Source organism: Saccharomycopsis crataegensis, assembly GCF_037102585.1.
Source record: "Saccharomycopsis crataegensis DNA, jcf7180000000073, whole genome shotgun sequence".
Taxonomy (NCBI): Eukaryota; Fungi; Ascomycota; class Saccharomycetes; order Ascoideales; family Saccharomycopsidaceae; genus Saccharomycopsis; species Saccharomycopsis crataegensis.
Window position 1 is genome coordinate 924,645 of NW_027043820.1, and position 14,589 is coordinate 939,233.

The 14,589-nt window shown below is 41.0% G+C and overlaps 4 protein-coding genes across 4 annotated transcripts; 2 read left to right on the forward strand and 2 right to left on the reverse strand. All coding sequences in view use genetic code 12, as the record gives it.

Moving 5' to 3' along the window:
• Positions 1-65: 65 nt before the first annotated feature.
• Positions 66-974, reverse strand: CDC21 (thymidylate synthase; the record flags this gene model as incomplete). Its single annotated transcript, XM_064994770.1, has 1 exon — positions 66-974. One exon carries the CDS (start codon positions 972-974, stop codon positions 66-68), a length of 909 nt encoding a protein of 302 aa, XP_064850842.1.
• A 2,210-nt stretch (positions 975-3,184) lies between these two features.
• On the forward strand, positions 3,185-4,756 carry DASC09_011680 (acetyl-CoA hydrolase; the record flags this gene model as incomplete). Its single annotated transcript, XM_064994771.1, has 1 exon — positions 3,185-4,756. The coding sequence occupies one exon, from the start codon at positions 3,185-3,187 to the stop codon at positions 4,754-4,756; it is 1,572 nt and encodes a 523-aa protein (XP_064850843.1).
• A 577-nt stretch (positions 4,757-5,333) lies between these two features.
• ACC1 (acetyl-CoA carboxylase ACC1) lies at positions 5,334-12,017 on the reverse strand (the record flags this gene model as incomplete). Its single annotated transcript, XM_064994772.1, has 1 exon — positions 5,334-12,017. One exon carries the CDS (start codon positions 12,015-12,017, stop codon positions 5,334-5,336), a length of 6,684 nt encoding a protein of 2,227 aa, XP_064850844.1.
• A 1,002-nt stretch (positions 12,018-13,019) lies between these two features.
• On the forward strand, positions 13,020-14,360 carry UFE1 (Ufe1p; the record flags this gene model as incomplete). Its single annotated transcript, XM_064994773.1, has 1 exon — positions 13,020-14,360. The coding sequence occupies one exon, from the start codon at positions 13,020-13,022 to the stop codon at positions 14,358-14,360; it is 1,341 nt and encodes a 446-aa protein (XP_064850845.1).
• Positions 14,361-14,589: the final 229 nt, after the last annotated feature.

The following is a 14,589-nucleotide window of genomic DNA, read 5'->3' on the forward strand; positions in this document are numbered from 1 at the left end:
CTCAAATCTATATGAAGGCCTTTAATGAAATAGAAATAATGAAAGAAAACTATAAGAATACAATATTATACACTCATCTTCATGTTGATCTTTCCATGAGGATTGTAATCGATGATTTCAAAGTCTTCAAATTTGAAATCATCGATATTCTTCACGTCTCTTTTAATCTTCAATTTCGGGAAGCTTCTAGGCTCACGTTTCAATTGTTCTTGCAAAGCATCGATATGGTCCTTATAAACATGGGCGTCTCCCATAGTATGAATGAATTCCCCACAGTCCATGTCACAAACCATGGCGATCATCTTGGTCAACAATGCGTACGACGCAATATTGAACGGCACCCCAAGACCCATGTCACAAGATCTTTGGTATAAAAGACATGAAAGTTGAGGTCTACCGCCATCTTTTGGAAAGTTGACGTAAAATTGACTAAAGACATGGCATGGAGGTAAAGCCATCTTTGGGAAATCTGGGGGGTTCCAGGCACTCATGATAATTCTTCTGTCGTAAGGATTATTTTTCAACTTGTAAATTACTTCTGCTAATTGATCCACTCCTTTGCCGGTGTAATCAGCATCACAATCGGTATATTCTGCTCCAAAGTGTCTCCATTGAAATCCGTATACTGGACCCAAATCTCCCTCACGGTTGTTTTTAAGCCCAATGCTATCCAAGTATTCACGAGATCCGTTACCTTCCCAGATCTTCACACCCTTTTCCGAGAGCTTTTTCCCATCAGTGCACCCTTGAATGAACCATAAGAGTTCTAATATGATACCTTTGGAAAACACTCTCTTGGTGGTGATCAATGGGAATTGGTCATCCTTAAGGGAAAACCTGAGCTGAGGAGGGGCGAAAATCGATCTGGTACCAGTTCCAGTACGATCAGGGCGGTCTTCACCTTCGTTGATGATTCTTTCACAAAGCGAAAGATATTGTTTTTCTTCGATATTAACAGGAGCTTCAACAGTCATTTTAAAATGGGATGGGAATAACAGCTTGTGGATGGGAAATGCTCGAGCAAACAATAATGATGATGAATCTGATGAAGAAAAATTGTATGAGCAGGAAAAGAAAAAAAAAAGACGCGACGCGTTTCAGGTCACGGGACTCAAAATATGCGGTGCTTATCAGCATTTGGTGTTAGAAAATATATCTGATAGGATATATATATATATATATATATATGAACGATTTCGCCACAAGGCTTCCATAGAACCTTGATTTCATAGCAGAAACCCATTTCACTAATCATCAGCTATCCCCCAGGTAGTCTGGCAATAGTTCTTTTGTCAGCTTGTCTTCCAGTACGAATGAGAACCAATCTGTTAGTTGATCTTTCATGATACCGAAAAAGAAGAAGAAGAAGAAGATTCTGATGATGTTGATAATGATAGTGACGATGATTGTAATGAGCATGGAAAGCAAAAGCGGGATGGATGGACGCCAACCTATCCTTGGCGAAGATAAGTCACAGAACGGCGAAACGTTTGAGGGCGTGAATGGCGATACTGAAGGAGAAAACTAATACTGGAATATACATCATTTTTATTATTTTTCACAAGAAGTAGAAGTATTTTTCACAAGAAAAATAATTCACAAGAAAAATAGGACTTTAACTGAATGATTTTGTATCATATCTATTGGGATCGGCCACCCTTGATAAGCCATGGCTTGCATGCATGCATAAAAAAAACAATTGACGCATATACCGACATATATGCATGCACAGAGAGACGCTGAAAAATGCCAGTCACCCGGACACTGTATCGTTATCACGTGATTGGTCACGTTTTGGAGCTTTGTAGTGGCGATGTGGATCCCTCGCTAATCTATAGATTGTCGTGATATTAAATAGATCCGGTGTTAATCGACAGAGCAAGCGCGTCTTCTACTATAATTCGAGCTATAATTTGGGGAGTTAGAGGGGGGTATTGAAGGGTAAATATGGGTTAAGTATGTGTGAATAATGGGTGGACCGTGTTGCGTGAAGATTTTTTAACCAGAGATAATAACGCAGAAGGGAAAAATGGAGATGGCCCAACTTTTGAAACTTACAGACCAGCTGTAGATTAATAGATCCTGGTGGTTATCTTTGGTAAATGACCCACAAAATTGGCAGTTGTTAGGATGATCATGATCTATGATAATATAGAATCTAAAGTGCTTGAAGCATGGTCTATGCCACAATATGGATGTAGATATATCAGTTTCGTTAGAGATTTTCCATGATGATATTGGGTTGATCTGTTGGAATTACATGTGATAAATACAGTGCGGATAATGGAACTTTATAGGGGAATGAGATGATGGGGCATGGTTGAGATCAATAAAAGTTCTCCTAATTGATGCTTCATAAAATTGCCGAATACCAATACCAATATTCACACGACAAAGAGAAGACAAACCAGGAAAACGTCAAGATAAAAAAAAAAAACAACCGGGTTCGCACCAATTAGAAAGCTCCTCCCCCGCGGTAACGGCCGGCCCCGGGAGGACGGAAGTCTCCACATTTCAGAGGTGTCACCAAAGCGTGGGTCTTTGCCAGTTGCAAACTCAAGGGCTTCTATTGGTTGGCGGTGCCACCGCTGCCGGAGCCGCGCGATATGTGTCAAACCAATGACCCATGAATACCAACCCTCGTAGTGGACCAGAGGCAGGCAGGCAGGCTGTTTCAGGCACCTTCAACCGCAGTGTTTTTTGCCTCGCTTGCAACAATACCTCCCGCGAACGAATTTCTCCTTCCCTCCCATCACGATCAATGGGCACCGGTGCTATCTATGTTACTGTAAAAAAACCATGGTGTTAAACTCCGAACTGCATTCCCTTGCTAACTGAGACTGCTGCCGGGGCTCCTTCAGGGTGCGACCGCAGTGATTCCCCCGTGTTGCCGGCACTTCCCTGACCCATACACGTGACCAGATCACGGCCCTGCAGCGTTTGCCAATATTCTTTCCCTAATAATTGGCCGGTTTTTCTTCTTTCTCTCCCCCAGATTTTCATCTCGATTCTTCTGTTCCCCTTATCATTATTGTGTTGGTTAGTGAATACTTCTCCCCTCATCTCGCTTCATCGTTACGGGATAGAAACACAACATCATCATCAATAGATACATATAACATCTTATTAGATCTATTTATATAATAAATATAAATATATATATATATAAGTATATTTGAAAACAATGTCTGCCATCCTCAAACAAAGAGTTAGGTACGCCCCATACTTGGAAAAGCTCAGAACCCCTGAACAGTGTGTTGAGTTCTTCAAGCACGGCCAATACATTGGTTGGTCTGGTTTCACTGGGGTTGGGTCTCCTAAAGCAGTGCCAATTGCCCTTGCTGAACACGTTGAAAAAAATAACTTACAAGGGAAACTCGCCTTCAATTTGTTCATTGGGGCCAGTGCTGGTGCAGAAGAAAGCAAATGGGCCGATCTTAACATGTTGTTGAGAAGAGCCCCTCATCAAGTCGGTAGACCAATCGCCAACGCCATCAACGATGGGAGAACCCAATTCTTTGACAAGCATTTGTCGATGTTTCCTCAAGATTTGACTTACGGATACTACACCAAAAACAAGGAAAATGATTTGTTAGATTACACCATCATTGAAGCCACTGCCATCAAGGAAGATGGTTCGATTGTTCCTGGTCCTGCTGTTGGGGGTTCTCCAGAATTCATCAGTGTTTCTGACAAGGTCATTATCGAAGTCAACACCGTCACCCCATCATTCGAAGGGCTTCACGACATTGACATGCCAATTAACCCTCCTTTCAGACCAGCTTACCCATACTGCCGTGTCGATGACAAGTGTGGCCGTGATTCCATCCCGGTTGATCCAAACCGTGTTGTGGCGATCGTTGAAAGTACCCACAAGGACAGAGTTCCTCCAAATACCCCATCCGACGAAATGTCGCGTGGGATCGCTGGTCATTTGATCGAATTCTTCGAACAAGAAGTCAAGCACGGGAGAATGCCTGCTAATTTGCATCCTTTACAATCAGGTATCGGTAATATCGCCAACGCCGTGATTGAAGGGCTTGCCGAATCTTCATTCAAGAACCTCAATGTGTGGACGGAAGTGTTACAAGATTCTTTCCTCGATTTCTTCGAAAAGGGGACTTTGGACTACGCCACCTCGACCTCGATCAGATTGACCGAAAAGGGGTTCGAAAGATTCTTTGGTAATTTCGACTTATACAAAAATAAACTTTGCTTGAGATCCCAAGTGGTGTCAAACTCTCCAGAAATCATCCGTCGTTTGGGGGTTATTGCCATGAACACCCCTGTCGAAGTCGATATCTACGCCCACGCTAACTCCACCAACGTGTCCGGTTCAAGAATGTTGCACGGTATTGGTGGTTCTGGTGATTTCCTCAGAAACGCTAAATTGTCAGTGATGCACACCCCATCCGCTAGACCATCCAAGACCGACAAGACCGGTGTATCATGTATCGTGCCATTCGCCTCCCATATCGACCAAACAGAACATGATTTGGACATCGTGGTCACCGAACAAGGGTTGGCCGACCTTCGTGGTATGTCTCCAAAAGAAAGAGCCCTCGAATTGATCAACAAGTGTGCCCATCCAGACTACAAGGACCAATTGAAAGAATACTTTGACAGAGCTGTTCACTACACCACCAAAAAGAAGGCCTTGCATGAACCACACATCTTGGCCGACGCTTTCAAGATGCACTTGAATTTGGAACACAATGGCACCATGAAGTTGGAAAACTGGGACGTGAAGTTCTGAAAACTTTTCGTAGCATCATCTTATCATTGGATCGCCAAATTTTACCTAAAGGTGAGGTCAAATTATTTCGTCATCCATTTATTTCTCCGTGGTTGTTAGACTTTGCTTATATAATGAACAACCATTAAAGATACACGTGTATATTCATTTGTTTTTTTTTTCTGCTCAACTTACTTCTCACAACAATAAACAACAATATAAGCATTATGATGCAAAACGTAAGCCGCCATGATGAGTTACCAAATTACTGTGACAATTAATAAAACATTGTGACAATTAATGGAATTCAATGAAAACCAAAGAAATAAATTTTATACTATACAAATACCTCCATGTAAAGTGAAATTTGAGTTCAATTATATTGATTTTGATCAAAAAAAAAATTCAACTAGTATTCCTTCAAAGTCTTCAGTAATTCCAAATCAACAACTACAAACCAGAATTATATTTTCAAGCAACATTTAATAAATAAAAACAAATAAATAATACTATATAACAAGCTCCATAATAGGAGAAGAACAAACAGAGAAGAAAAAAAAAAGAAAAGATCATTTGAAAAAAAAAAATTTAGAAAAAATCATTTAAAGTATTTAGCAAGTTTTGCCTTTTCTTCGGCACTCAACAAACCAAACATTTCACCGAGCGCATCGACAGTTTCTTCTCTGTTAGAACGCAAGGTGTCGGCCAATTTTTGTCTGATAGCTTCGTTCTTCAAGTTGTTGATGTAGCTGTTCAATTTATCACCATTAGCTTCAATCCATTCAGCAACAGCTCTGTCATTATCATAATCCAAAGATGGTGGGTAGTTAGCTCTCAATCTACTAACACGTTCCAACTTGGAAGAAGTCTTGACATTCTTGTTGATGGCATTCAAGTACAAGTTTTCACTTAATAATCTTCTGATTCTCCAGTAGAAGTATCTTCTAGAGTTTTCCAAAGTCAAAGCCTTCTTGATAATGTTCTTTTGTTCAATAATTTCAGCACGATCGTGCAAGTCAGCAAATTGAACAGCAAGTTGGTGATAGATGTTCAACAACTTAGATTGTCTGGCATTCAATTCTTCAGTCAACTTGGCAGTTTCTTCAGCACTCAAATCGTTTTCAGACAATTTCTTCTTCAAGTCAGCATATGGTTTATCCAAACGAGCCATAGTCTTCAACAATTTCTCCTTTCTGAACTTGATAGAAACCAATCCTTCAGGTTCCAAAATGTTATGACGAGCATCGACATCAGAATACATTTCCATAAAGTCTTCATTGATAGTTGGATCCAAAACAACCCAAGAACCACCTCTCAATTCACCAGTTGGTGGAATGTAAATGAACATTGGTTGTTTGTATTCGGTCAAAGCATCAACAATCATAGCACCGTATTTCAAAACTTCATTGAACATATCTCTTTGACCACCACTGAAACCTCTCCAATTGGCCAAGATCATCAATGGCAATTGTTCACCATTGTTGAAATCCTTGATGGCTTGAGCAGTCTTGAAAGCAGAGTTAGGGTACCAAACTTGACCAGCTTCATTGACAAGGTTTTCAACAGAATCGCTATTGGCTGGATCAGCAGGAATGACATTTTGCACAGACTTCACTTCAACGGAAACAACACCAAATGGAATACCACCCAAACGAGCTCTACCAGTGACAACAGTTTGAGCCCAACCTCCCAAGGTTTCAACAAAAGAACCCTTATCAAAGATACCACTTTCAAAGGTACCATCGGCAAGTTCACGACCTTCAATCAACCATCTGCAGTCGTAGAGTTCCTGTTGTGGTGGGTAGTAGCTAACTTCTCTGTCCCAAGAGTCAGTAGATGGCAAAATTGGCAATGGACTATCTCTCTTTGCTGGAACATAAGATAACCAATCCATAATCTTGGTAACACCATTCAAGTCATCACTAGCAACTTGGTGAGAAACACCGTTACGGTACATAACAGAAGTACCACCCAATTGCAAGTTAGAAGAATAAACTTCCTTACCCAACAACTTATTAATAGCTGGAGCACCAGTCAAAATAATTGGTTGACCTTCAACTTGAATAGCTCTTTGACCCAATCTGACCAAGTAAGCACCAATACCAACAGATCTAGCGGTAACCAAAGTGATGGTGAAAATGTCCTTGTAAGCTCTACTAGTAACACCGGCAATCAAACCAGAACCTCTAAGAGCTTCCACACCAGCATTATCACTAGTAATAGACTTGATAATGTGTCTAACTTCACCGTTAACAGTAGCTCTTTCAGTAATCATTTGAGTAACAGAACTCTTGTCAATGGTTTCTTTACCAGCATTGTCAACATAAATGTATTCGAAACCCTTTTCTGGCTTGTTTTCTTGTTTCCAAGCAACCTTGAATAAGGCAACCAAATCATCAGCCAAGCCAATTCTGGCACCAGAGTTAGCAGAAAGGTAGATACGTGGCAAGCCCAATTTTCTAGCCAATTCAGTGACCTTGTAGAAAAACAAATCTTCTTGTGGACCAAAAGAACCAATCTTGAAAGTGATATCATTAGCAACAATGATAAATTGACGACCCTTAGGGAATTCAGGAGTCTTGGCACTGACCTTGAAGGCCACCATACCAATCTGGTTAGCACCAGCTTCTCTGTTAATTTCAATAACATTAGAACCATCGAAAATCAATTCATTGTAAGAGAAAAAGTTTTCTGGAATCTTGGAGCCTGGAGCCAATTTCTTCCATTGCAACAAAACAGCTTGACGGAACAATTCTGGGAAATCATAGACATAAGAAGTACCGAGAACATGAGCGTGGTAACGCTTTGGTTGCAAAAATTCTTTACCACTGTAAGGTTCATCAATTTTTCTAAGGTGCATGGAACCTGGTTGGTTACCAATAGATTTGAAGACCAAATCACCACTAGCGTTCTTAACTTCTTGGTAAATTTCACTCTTAACAACGTAACCACTGACATTGGTGATAAGAGCACGGATTGGGTATGGGTTACCACGTTCATCGGTACAAGTGATACGAATTTCAGCGGCAGTGACACGGAGACGCCACAAACGACGGCCGAAACGTTCCAAGAAATCACCAAAAGCATTTTCAACATCGTCTGGAGTAACGTTGAACACGGCACTGAAGTTGATGAAGATGTGGTTAAGATCAGAATCACTCAAATCCAAAACACTCAAACTGTCAAGAATATCAGTCATCAAACGGTTGGCTTCGGAAGTCAAATATTCAGCAGTGGAGATGTCTTCTCTAATCTTACCAGTTCTGATAATACCACGGGTGAAGTAACGTTTGTCAGCACCAGAATTCTTACCAACAGCTTCATAAATGTGGATGTTTCTGTTAGCAGTGAACACTGGTTTGATATCAAAGTTAGACAATCTCTTCAACTCCAATTGGAAAGCCAAAGATGGTTCAATGTTACGGATGATTTTATCCTCCTTGTAGTCTGGACCTTTGAAAGTGAAATACTTTGGATAAGCACCAACCTTATCAGAAACAACAAAAGTGATACGACGGATGGCAGCAGTAGTCAAGTCTTCATTGAAGTCTTTCAAAAGTTCACTAATTCTGTCAAGAACATCCTCGTCACTCAATCCAAGAGTATCGTTGACAAAAATGTTAGCGACATTGGTCAAAGTGGTTGAGGAAGCAGATGAGTTAGCAACTCCACGGTTTGGAATTGGACCGTCAATCTTGGTAGTGCTACTGTTTGGAGAAGAGCCATTAACCTTTGGCAACAATTCAAGACCCTTAATCAAATTTTCTTCCATTTCTTCAATAGTTGGAGTTGGGATGAGAACACCAGTTCTGACTGGTTGTTGAGCATTGCTTTCCACAACATAAGACAAATCACTGACACTAGCAGCACGAACCATAGCAGGAGCGCCACTACCTGTAGTCTTGGAGCTGTTAGCAATATCCAACATTTGGAAATCCCACTTCAAGATTGGGGTGTTGTCATTGACAACATCATAGCTGATATCACGGATATGATAGTTACGGTAAGATCTTCTGATGTAAACTTCACCAGCAGCCAAAGCAACATGTGGATCATTGTGGCACAAGAATTGAGTAAGCACATCAAAGACAACATACTTAGAATCAATGATATCACGCAAGACATCCAATTGTGGCTTCTTGTGTTTGACACCAATTTCACCGTAACGGGTTTCAGCAACAGATGTCTTCAAAATGTATTCGAGTTGGTCGGTTCTTTCCTTAACACTTGGCAAAGAACATTGGATCAAGATTTCACGAGCCTTGATAGCAACCTTAGATGAGGATTTGCTTTCCAATTCACTAAGCTTCTTCAAAACCGGTTTCAATTGAGCAATAACAGTAGAGTTTTCACGACAAGAAGCGGCATATTCAGCAAGAATTTCGGAAACCAAAGAGTTCTTACCCAATTTTCCAAAGTGGGATCTGGCTAATTTCAACACAGTCTTGTTGTCACTGTTGGAACGCAAAGAAAGCAAAGCGTTAGCAATACTTTGTTTGTCAAACAACTTCTCAATGGTGTAATAGTTTTCAAGCAAAGTAGTAACAGCATTCAATTCATTATCCAAAGCACCATTGTAGTATTTGTCAATGATTTGAACAAGTGGTTCACAAGAAGTCTTGAGCTCTTCATTAGACTTGGTGTACTTCAAGATGGTGGATTTCAAAGTTCTAGCAGGGAATTTCTTACCAGCACGGCTTTTTTCAATAATGCTTGAAAGTTTATCGCCAAGCTCGTCGCCCAATCTAGATTCCAAAGAAGAGAACAAAGCTTTCCATTCAGAGTATGGCAAATCTGGGTTACGCAAAACATCGATGAAGGCGGCAACGGTTTGTTTCATGACAGAGTTGTTATCATAACCAAGCAAAATGTTTTCAAGAACCAATTGACTGTTCTTGAACTTGTAAACAGGCTTGGTGCCAGCAACCACAGCTGGGCCAAAGTCATCAACGGTACCTTCAAAGATCTTGGCATGTTTCACCTTGGATGGATCATCAAGAGCAAGAATGGCAAGAATATCACCACCATCGACAGTTGAACCTGGTTGTTCTAATAATTGGATAATACCATCTTCAGAAGCACTAAGAGAGACAACCATCTTCATAACTTCAATTTGAGCATAGTTTTGACCAGCAGTGACATGATCACCGTTTTCCACGAGGTATTTGATCAATTTACCTGGAGATGGGGTTCTCAATTGAGTTGGATCATTTTCAATTTCCAATTGACAAGTCTTACCGTCAATCAATAATCTGGTAGATTGAGGTTCTTCAATGTAATAAACGGTGTAAGCCTTACCGCCAATAGAGGTCAACAAACCACCATCGCTGAGAGGTCTAGCTTCGACATCAACAGTGGAACCATTGATGAAAACCTTGAAAGATTCTTCGGAGGTTTGAACACAAGTGAATTTGAATTTTTCGTTTTCGTAAATGAAATCAACAGGGTAAATGGTTTTCAAAAGAGTCTTGTCAGGAACTTGACCTTTATCAAGCAAGCTGTTAAATTCGGCGACAGCTGTTGAATATTCAATGTAAGCTTTAGTGACGGCACCACAAAGAATAGCCACGTTCTTTTCAGGTCTTTCACTGGTCATTTTTTTAGAAATCAAGTCATCTAACCAACCAGTAGAGATGGTGTTGTTGGTGAATTCAGAAGTTTCCAACAACTTGATCAAATATTCGACAGTAGTTTTGAATTCACCACGAATACTCAATTCCTTAAGAGCAACAACCATGTGCTTTCTACTTTCTTCACGATTTTCACCATAAGCAAAGATGTGACCGAATTGAGAATCACTGAAAGAATGGATGGTACCATTTTCTGATAAACTGAAGTAACCCCAAACGTTTTTACTTGTCCCAAGATCCAATTTGAGGATACGACCGCCCTTTGGCTTGAACCCGTTTTCAGGATCTTCAGAAGTGATACGACAGGCGGTGGTGTGACCCTTTGGCTTTGGAGTTCTTTGGGTCTTGTGGGATTCAGGATTGGAAAAGTCGAAATCAATCAAGGATTCTGAGTGAGGGTCCAATCCGTACAAACAACGGATGTCTCTAATGAAATGCAAAGGAATACCCATAGCAATTTGCAATTGAGCAGCAGGCAAATTGACACCACTGACCATTTCGGAAGTTGGATGTTCGACTTGCAATCTTGGGTTCAATTCCAAGAAATAGAATTTGTTATCGGCATGAGAATAAAGATATTCAATGGTACCGGCAGAGACATAACCCACAAGGTTACCTAATCTGACAGCAGCTTTTTCCATTTGTTTGAAGGTTTCTGGAGGAACAATGGTGACCGGAGCTTCTTCGATAATCTTTTGATGTCTTCTTTGGACGGAACAATCTCTACCAAACAAAGAAATGGTGTTATTATATTGATCGGACAAGATTTGGACTTCAATATGACGAGCGTTACCAGCCAACTTCATAATGAAGATTGGAGAACCAGGAATTTCGTGAGCGGCTTGTTCGTACAATTCGACGAAATCTTCGGCTCTTTCGACTTTTCTGATACCTTTACCACCACCACCTTCGGAGGCCTTGATCATTACCGGGAAACCGATTTTCTTTGCTTTTTCTAACCCATCTTCAGGGGAGGTGGAGCAACACTTGTTGTAAGTTTTATCGTCGACAGAAACCAATTTTGTTTCATCGTTGACCACGACATCATCGACCCCAGTACCAGACCAAGGGATACAAGGAACATCGGCATGTTGGGCAACAATAGTAGAACTGATTTTATCACCAAGAGAACGCATGGCGTTACCAGGAGGCCCGATAAAGATGACTTTCTTCTTGGAAGCGGCCAATTTTTCAGGCAACAATGGGTTTTCAGAGGCATGACCCCAACCGGCCCACACAGCGTCGACATCAGCTCTTTCAGCAATATCAACAATCAAATCGACGTTGGCATAATTGTTGTTGTTGGTACCGCCTGGGACTGGGATAACCTGGTCAGCCATACGGATATATTCAGCGTTAGCAGTGAGATCTTCTGGGGTGGCCATTACCACAAACTGTATTATTCTTTCGTTGTTAAAAGTAGCGTAAGCCCATTGTCTAACAGAACGAATGTTTTTAACGGCTGCAATACCGTTATTGGCGATAAGAACCTTGCGGATCACCGAGTGACCGTGAGACTTTTCGACAAACTGGGCGAGGGCATGGAGAGAGTCTGAAGATGAAGTTGAGCTGGAGTTAGCTACGGTTTTGAGGCCGAAAAAGTTAGAAGGCAACTTCTTGTGCAACTCTTCAAAAGATGTTGACGACGACATCTTTGATCTGGGTATTATGGGGAAGGAAGGAGGATGACAAGATGATGAGCAGTAGCGCAATAATCTAAAAGGGTGGAGGGACGAGAGCAGTAGTTGCGGATGCTGCTTAGTGTAAAGAGAAGGAGGATAAATGTGACGACCAGAAGATAATATTAAAGAATGCTTTTGGAGCAACCACCTTGGCATATATCAGAAGTCTTCTTTCCAAAATATAATTTTTTTTTTTAATTCCTGAAGAAATTACGCGGTCTAAAAGCCTGTGGGCGAAAAATTGTTGATTCCAATTTACCAACAACACGAAACAGAGGCAAAAAACCCAACAGAAACCGTCCCCTTGGCCGGAACTCCCTGAATGGCCGGTGTGTGTCACGTGTGTGTGTCTTCCGAGGGGGAATCTCCTCTGGCAGTTCCGGGGGAGGGAGCCGTCGGTTGTTGATGGGGGGGTGGATGTGCTTATTGTATCTGATATATAGATATATATTTATCTATATATACATATACACAACTATATTATAGTAATATTTCATGGTTATGCCATCCACCACCAGAGACAACCAATCCACAACATTTTGGTCCGCTGCCCAACGGAGTTTCCTTCCATCGATTCTTTCTGCTGTTTTTTAATGTGCGCCGGTTGATGTCATCTTCGCACATACCACCCAGCAGGGAATAACAGCGACTCGCGAAAGTGCAAACCCCCCGTTAACACAATAAATGCCACCAATCAATAATTTTCCATCCGACAGAGTAGATACCAGGGATGATGTCAACCATCGTCGCTCCGGATTATTAGTAATCGCTTACGGTGTGATCTATATATATATATATGATTGTATATATCGTCCCTCCCGCCCCACTGGTATGCGCGCCCTCAATTCCCACTCACGTGCCGGTGATTTTGGTTTTTTTCTCTTTCACACAAATCATCGATCAAATGGCAGGCACCCCTCCATTACCATTTAAAAAAGCCCTCTTTGACGCATTCTTGTGCTGGACACAGATATGACCGATCTAACTCCTTTCTTCAATCAATGCTTGTCAATATACAATGAAAGCAATCTGGCAGTAATCTCCCAAAAACACCACCAGCGACACCACCAGCCCAATAACCGTCGTCTTCAAGTTCAGGACAGCTTCCATAAGGAATGCCACGACCTATACACAGAAATCTACGGGCTTCACGATTTAATTGAATCTGTAAAGCCAAATTACTTAATCTCCAATACCGCTTTGAGGGATTTCGATGACGATGACGATGATGACGATGATGATGATGATGATAACAATATCGATGACGATGACGATGATGATTTTGACATTGACGATCTAAATGCGGTGGTGGGCGAATCAAAAAAGAAACCAGTGTCATCCAAAAAGAAAAACACTCTAAAGGCCACTTTCTCTGAGGATGATCGTGATCTATTCGATTCGCAATCCAATCTATTGCTCCACAAGTTCTCCCAGAAATTGAACCATTTAGAAACCTACGAATCTAAAAGATTCGACGCCATGTGGTTCAGTGAAAAATTCAATCACACTGACGATCCCGCCAATAATAAATCTAGCAACCCATCCAAAACGTTCTCATTGATGAAGAATTACATTTCGTTCTCTTTGAGAAAAGACGAGTACCAGCAAATTAACAAACAAATCCACGCTCATCGTGAAGGGGTCCTCAATTCATTATCCCTCCAACTTAAAAGAATATCCGCGACATTGGGCGATATGCAAAGCATTAGACTTCGTCGTAAATTGGAAGAACGATCCAATGAATTGCATGCCCTTGGCACTCACGATATTGTCGGTGATTCCAGCCCCGAATTGCAAGAATCTGGAGTTGATCGGATGGCCGACAATCTGCCACAAACTACTACTACCACTACTACTGCTACTACTACTACCGCCAACAATCCCGAATCATTCAATATGTCGTATAATGATCAACTTCAAATCGATGGTGATGGAGCAATTAATGATGAGTCCCTAGAATTTTACCAGGAAAGCCTTGCGTCACTTTCCCCAAAACAAGTCCAACAATTGCAGGCGGAAAGCTCGGCGCTTTTAGACTCGAAACTTGCCGAGCTTGCTAAAGTTAAAACCCTCCAGAAATCAACCGCTGATATTGCTAATTTGCAACGTGAATTAGCGGTGCATGTTGAAGCTCAAGCAGAACAAATCAAGTTTTTGCAAGATGACCAAGAGATAGCAGAGTTGGATATTTTAAAAGGGAACAGAGAAATGAAAAACGCAAAACAGCGGGGTAGAACGGCAAGTAAAATTATTGTGTGGGCCAGCGTTAGTTTAGGGGTTTTCATCTTATTATTTGATGCTGTGATCATTTAATTGAAGGTGCAATTGGAAAACTGGGAACGTTTCAGAAATGGATGTTTATTTTCTTCTATTTGAATTCTATAGTCTTTTTGGGGAAAGTAGCTATGATTTTCTTTTTAAATTTATCAATTTTTCGTGATAAACTCTATCAAGGTTTGTAGGTGATACAGCTTTTAAAGCTCAGGAATATCTAAAGCATTAACAACTTCTTGGGATACCTACTATATTGATGTTAATTTTT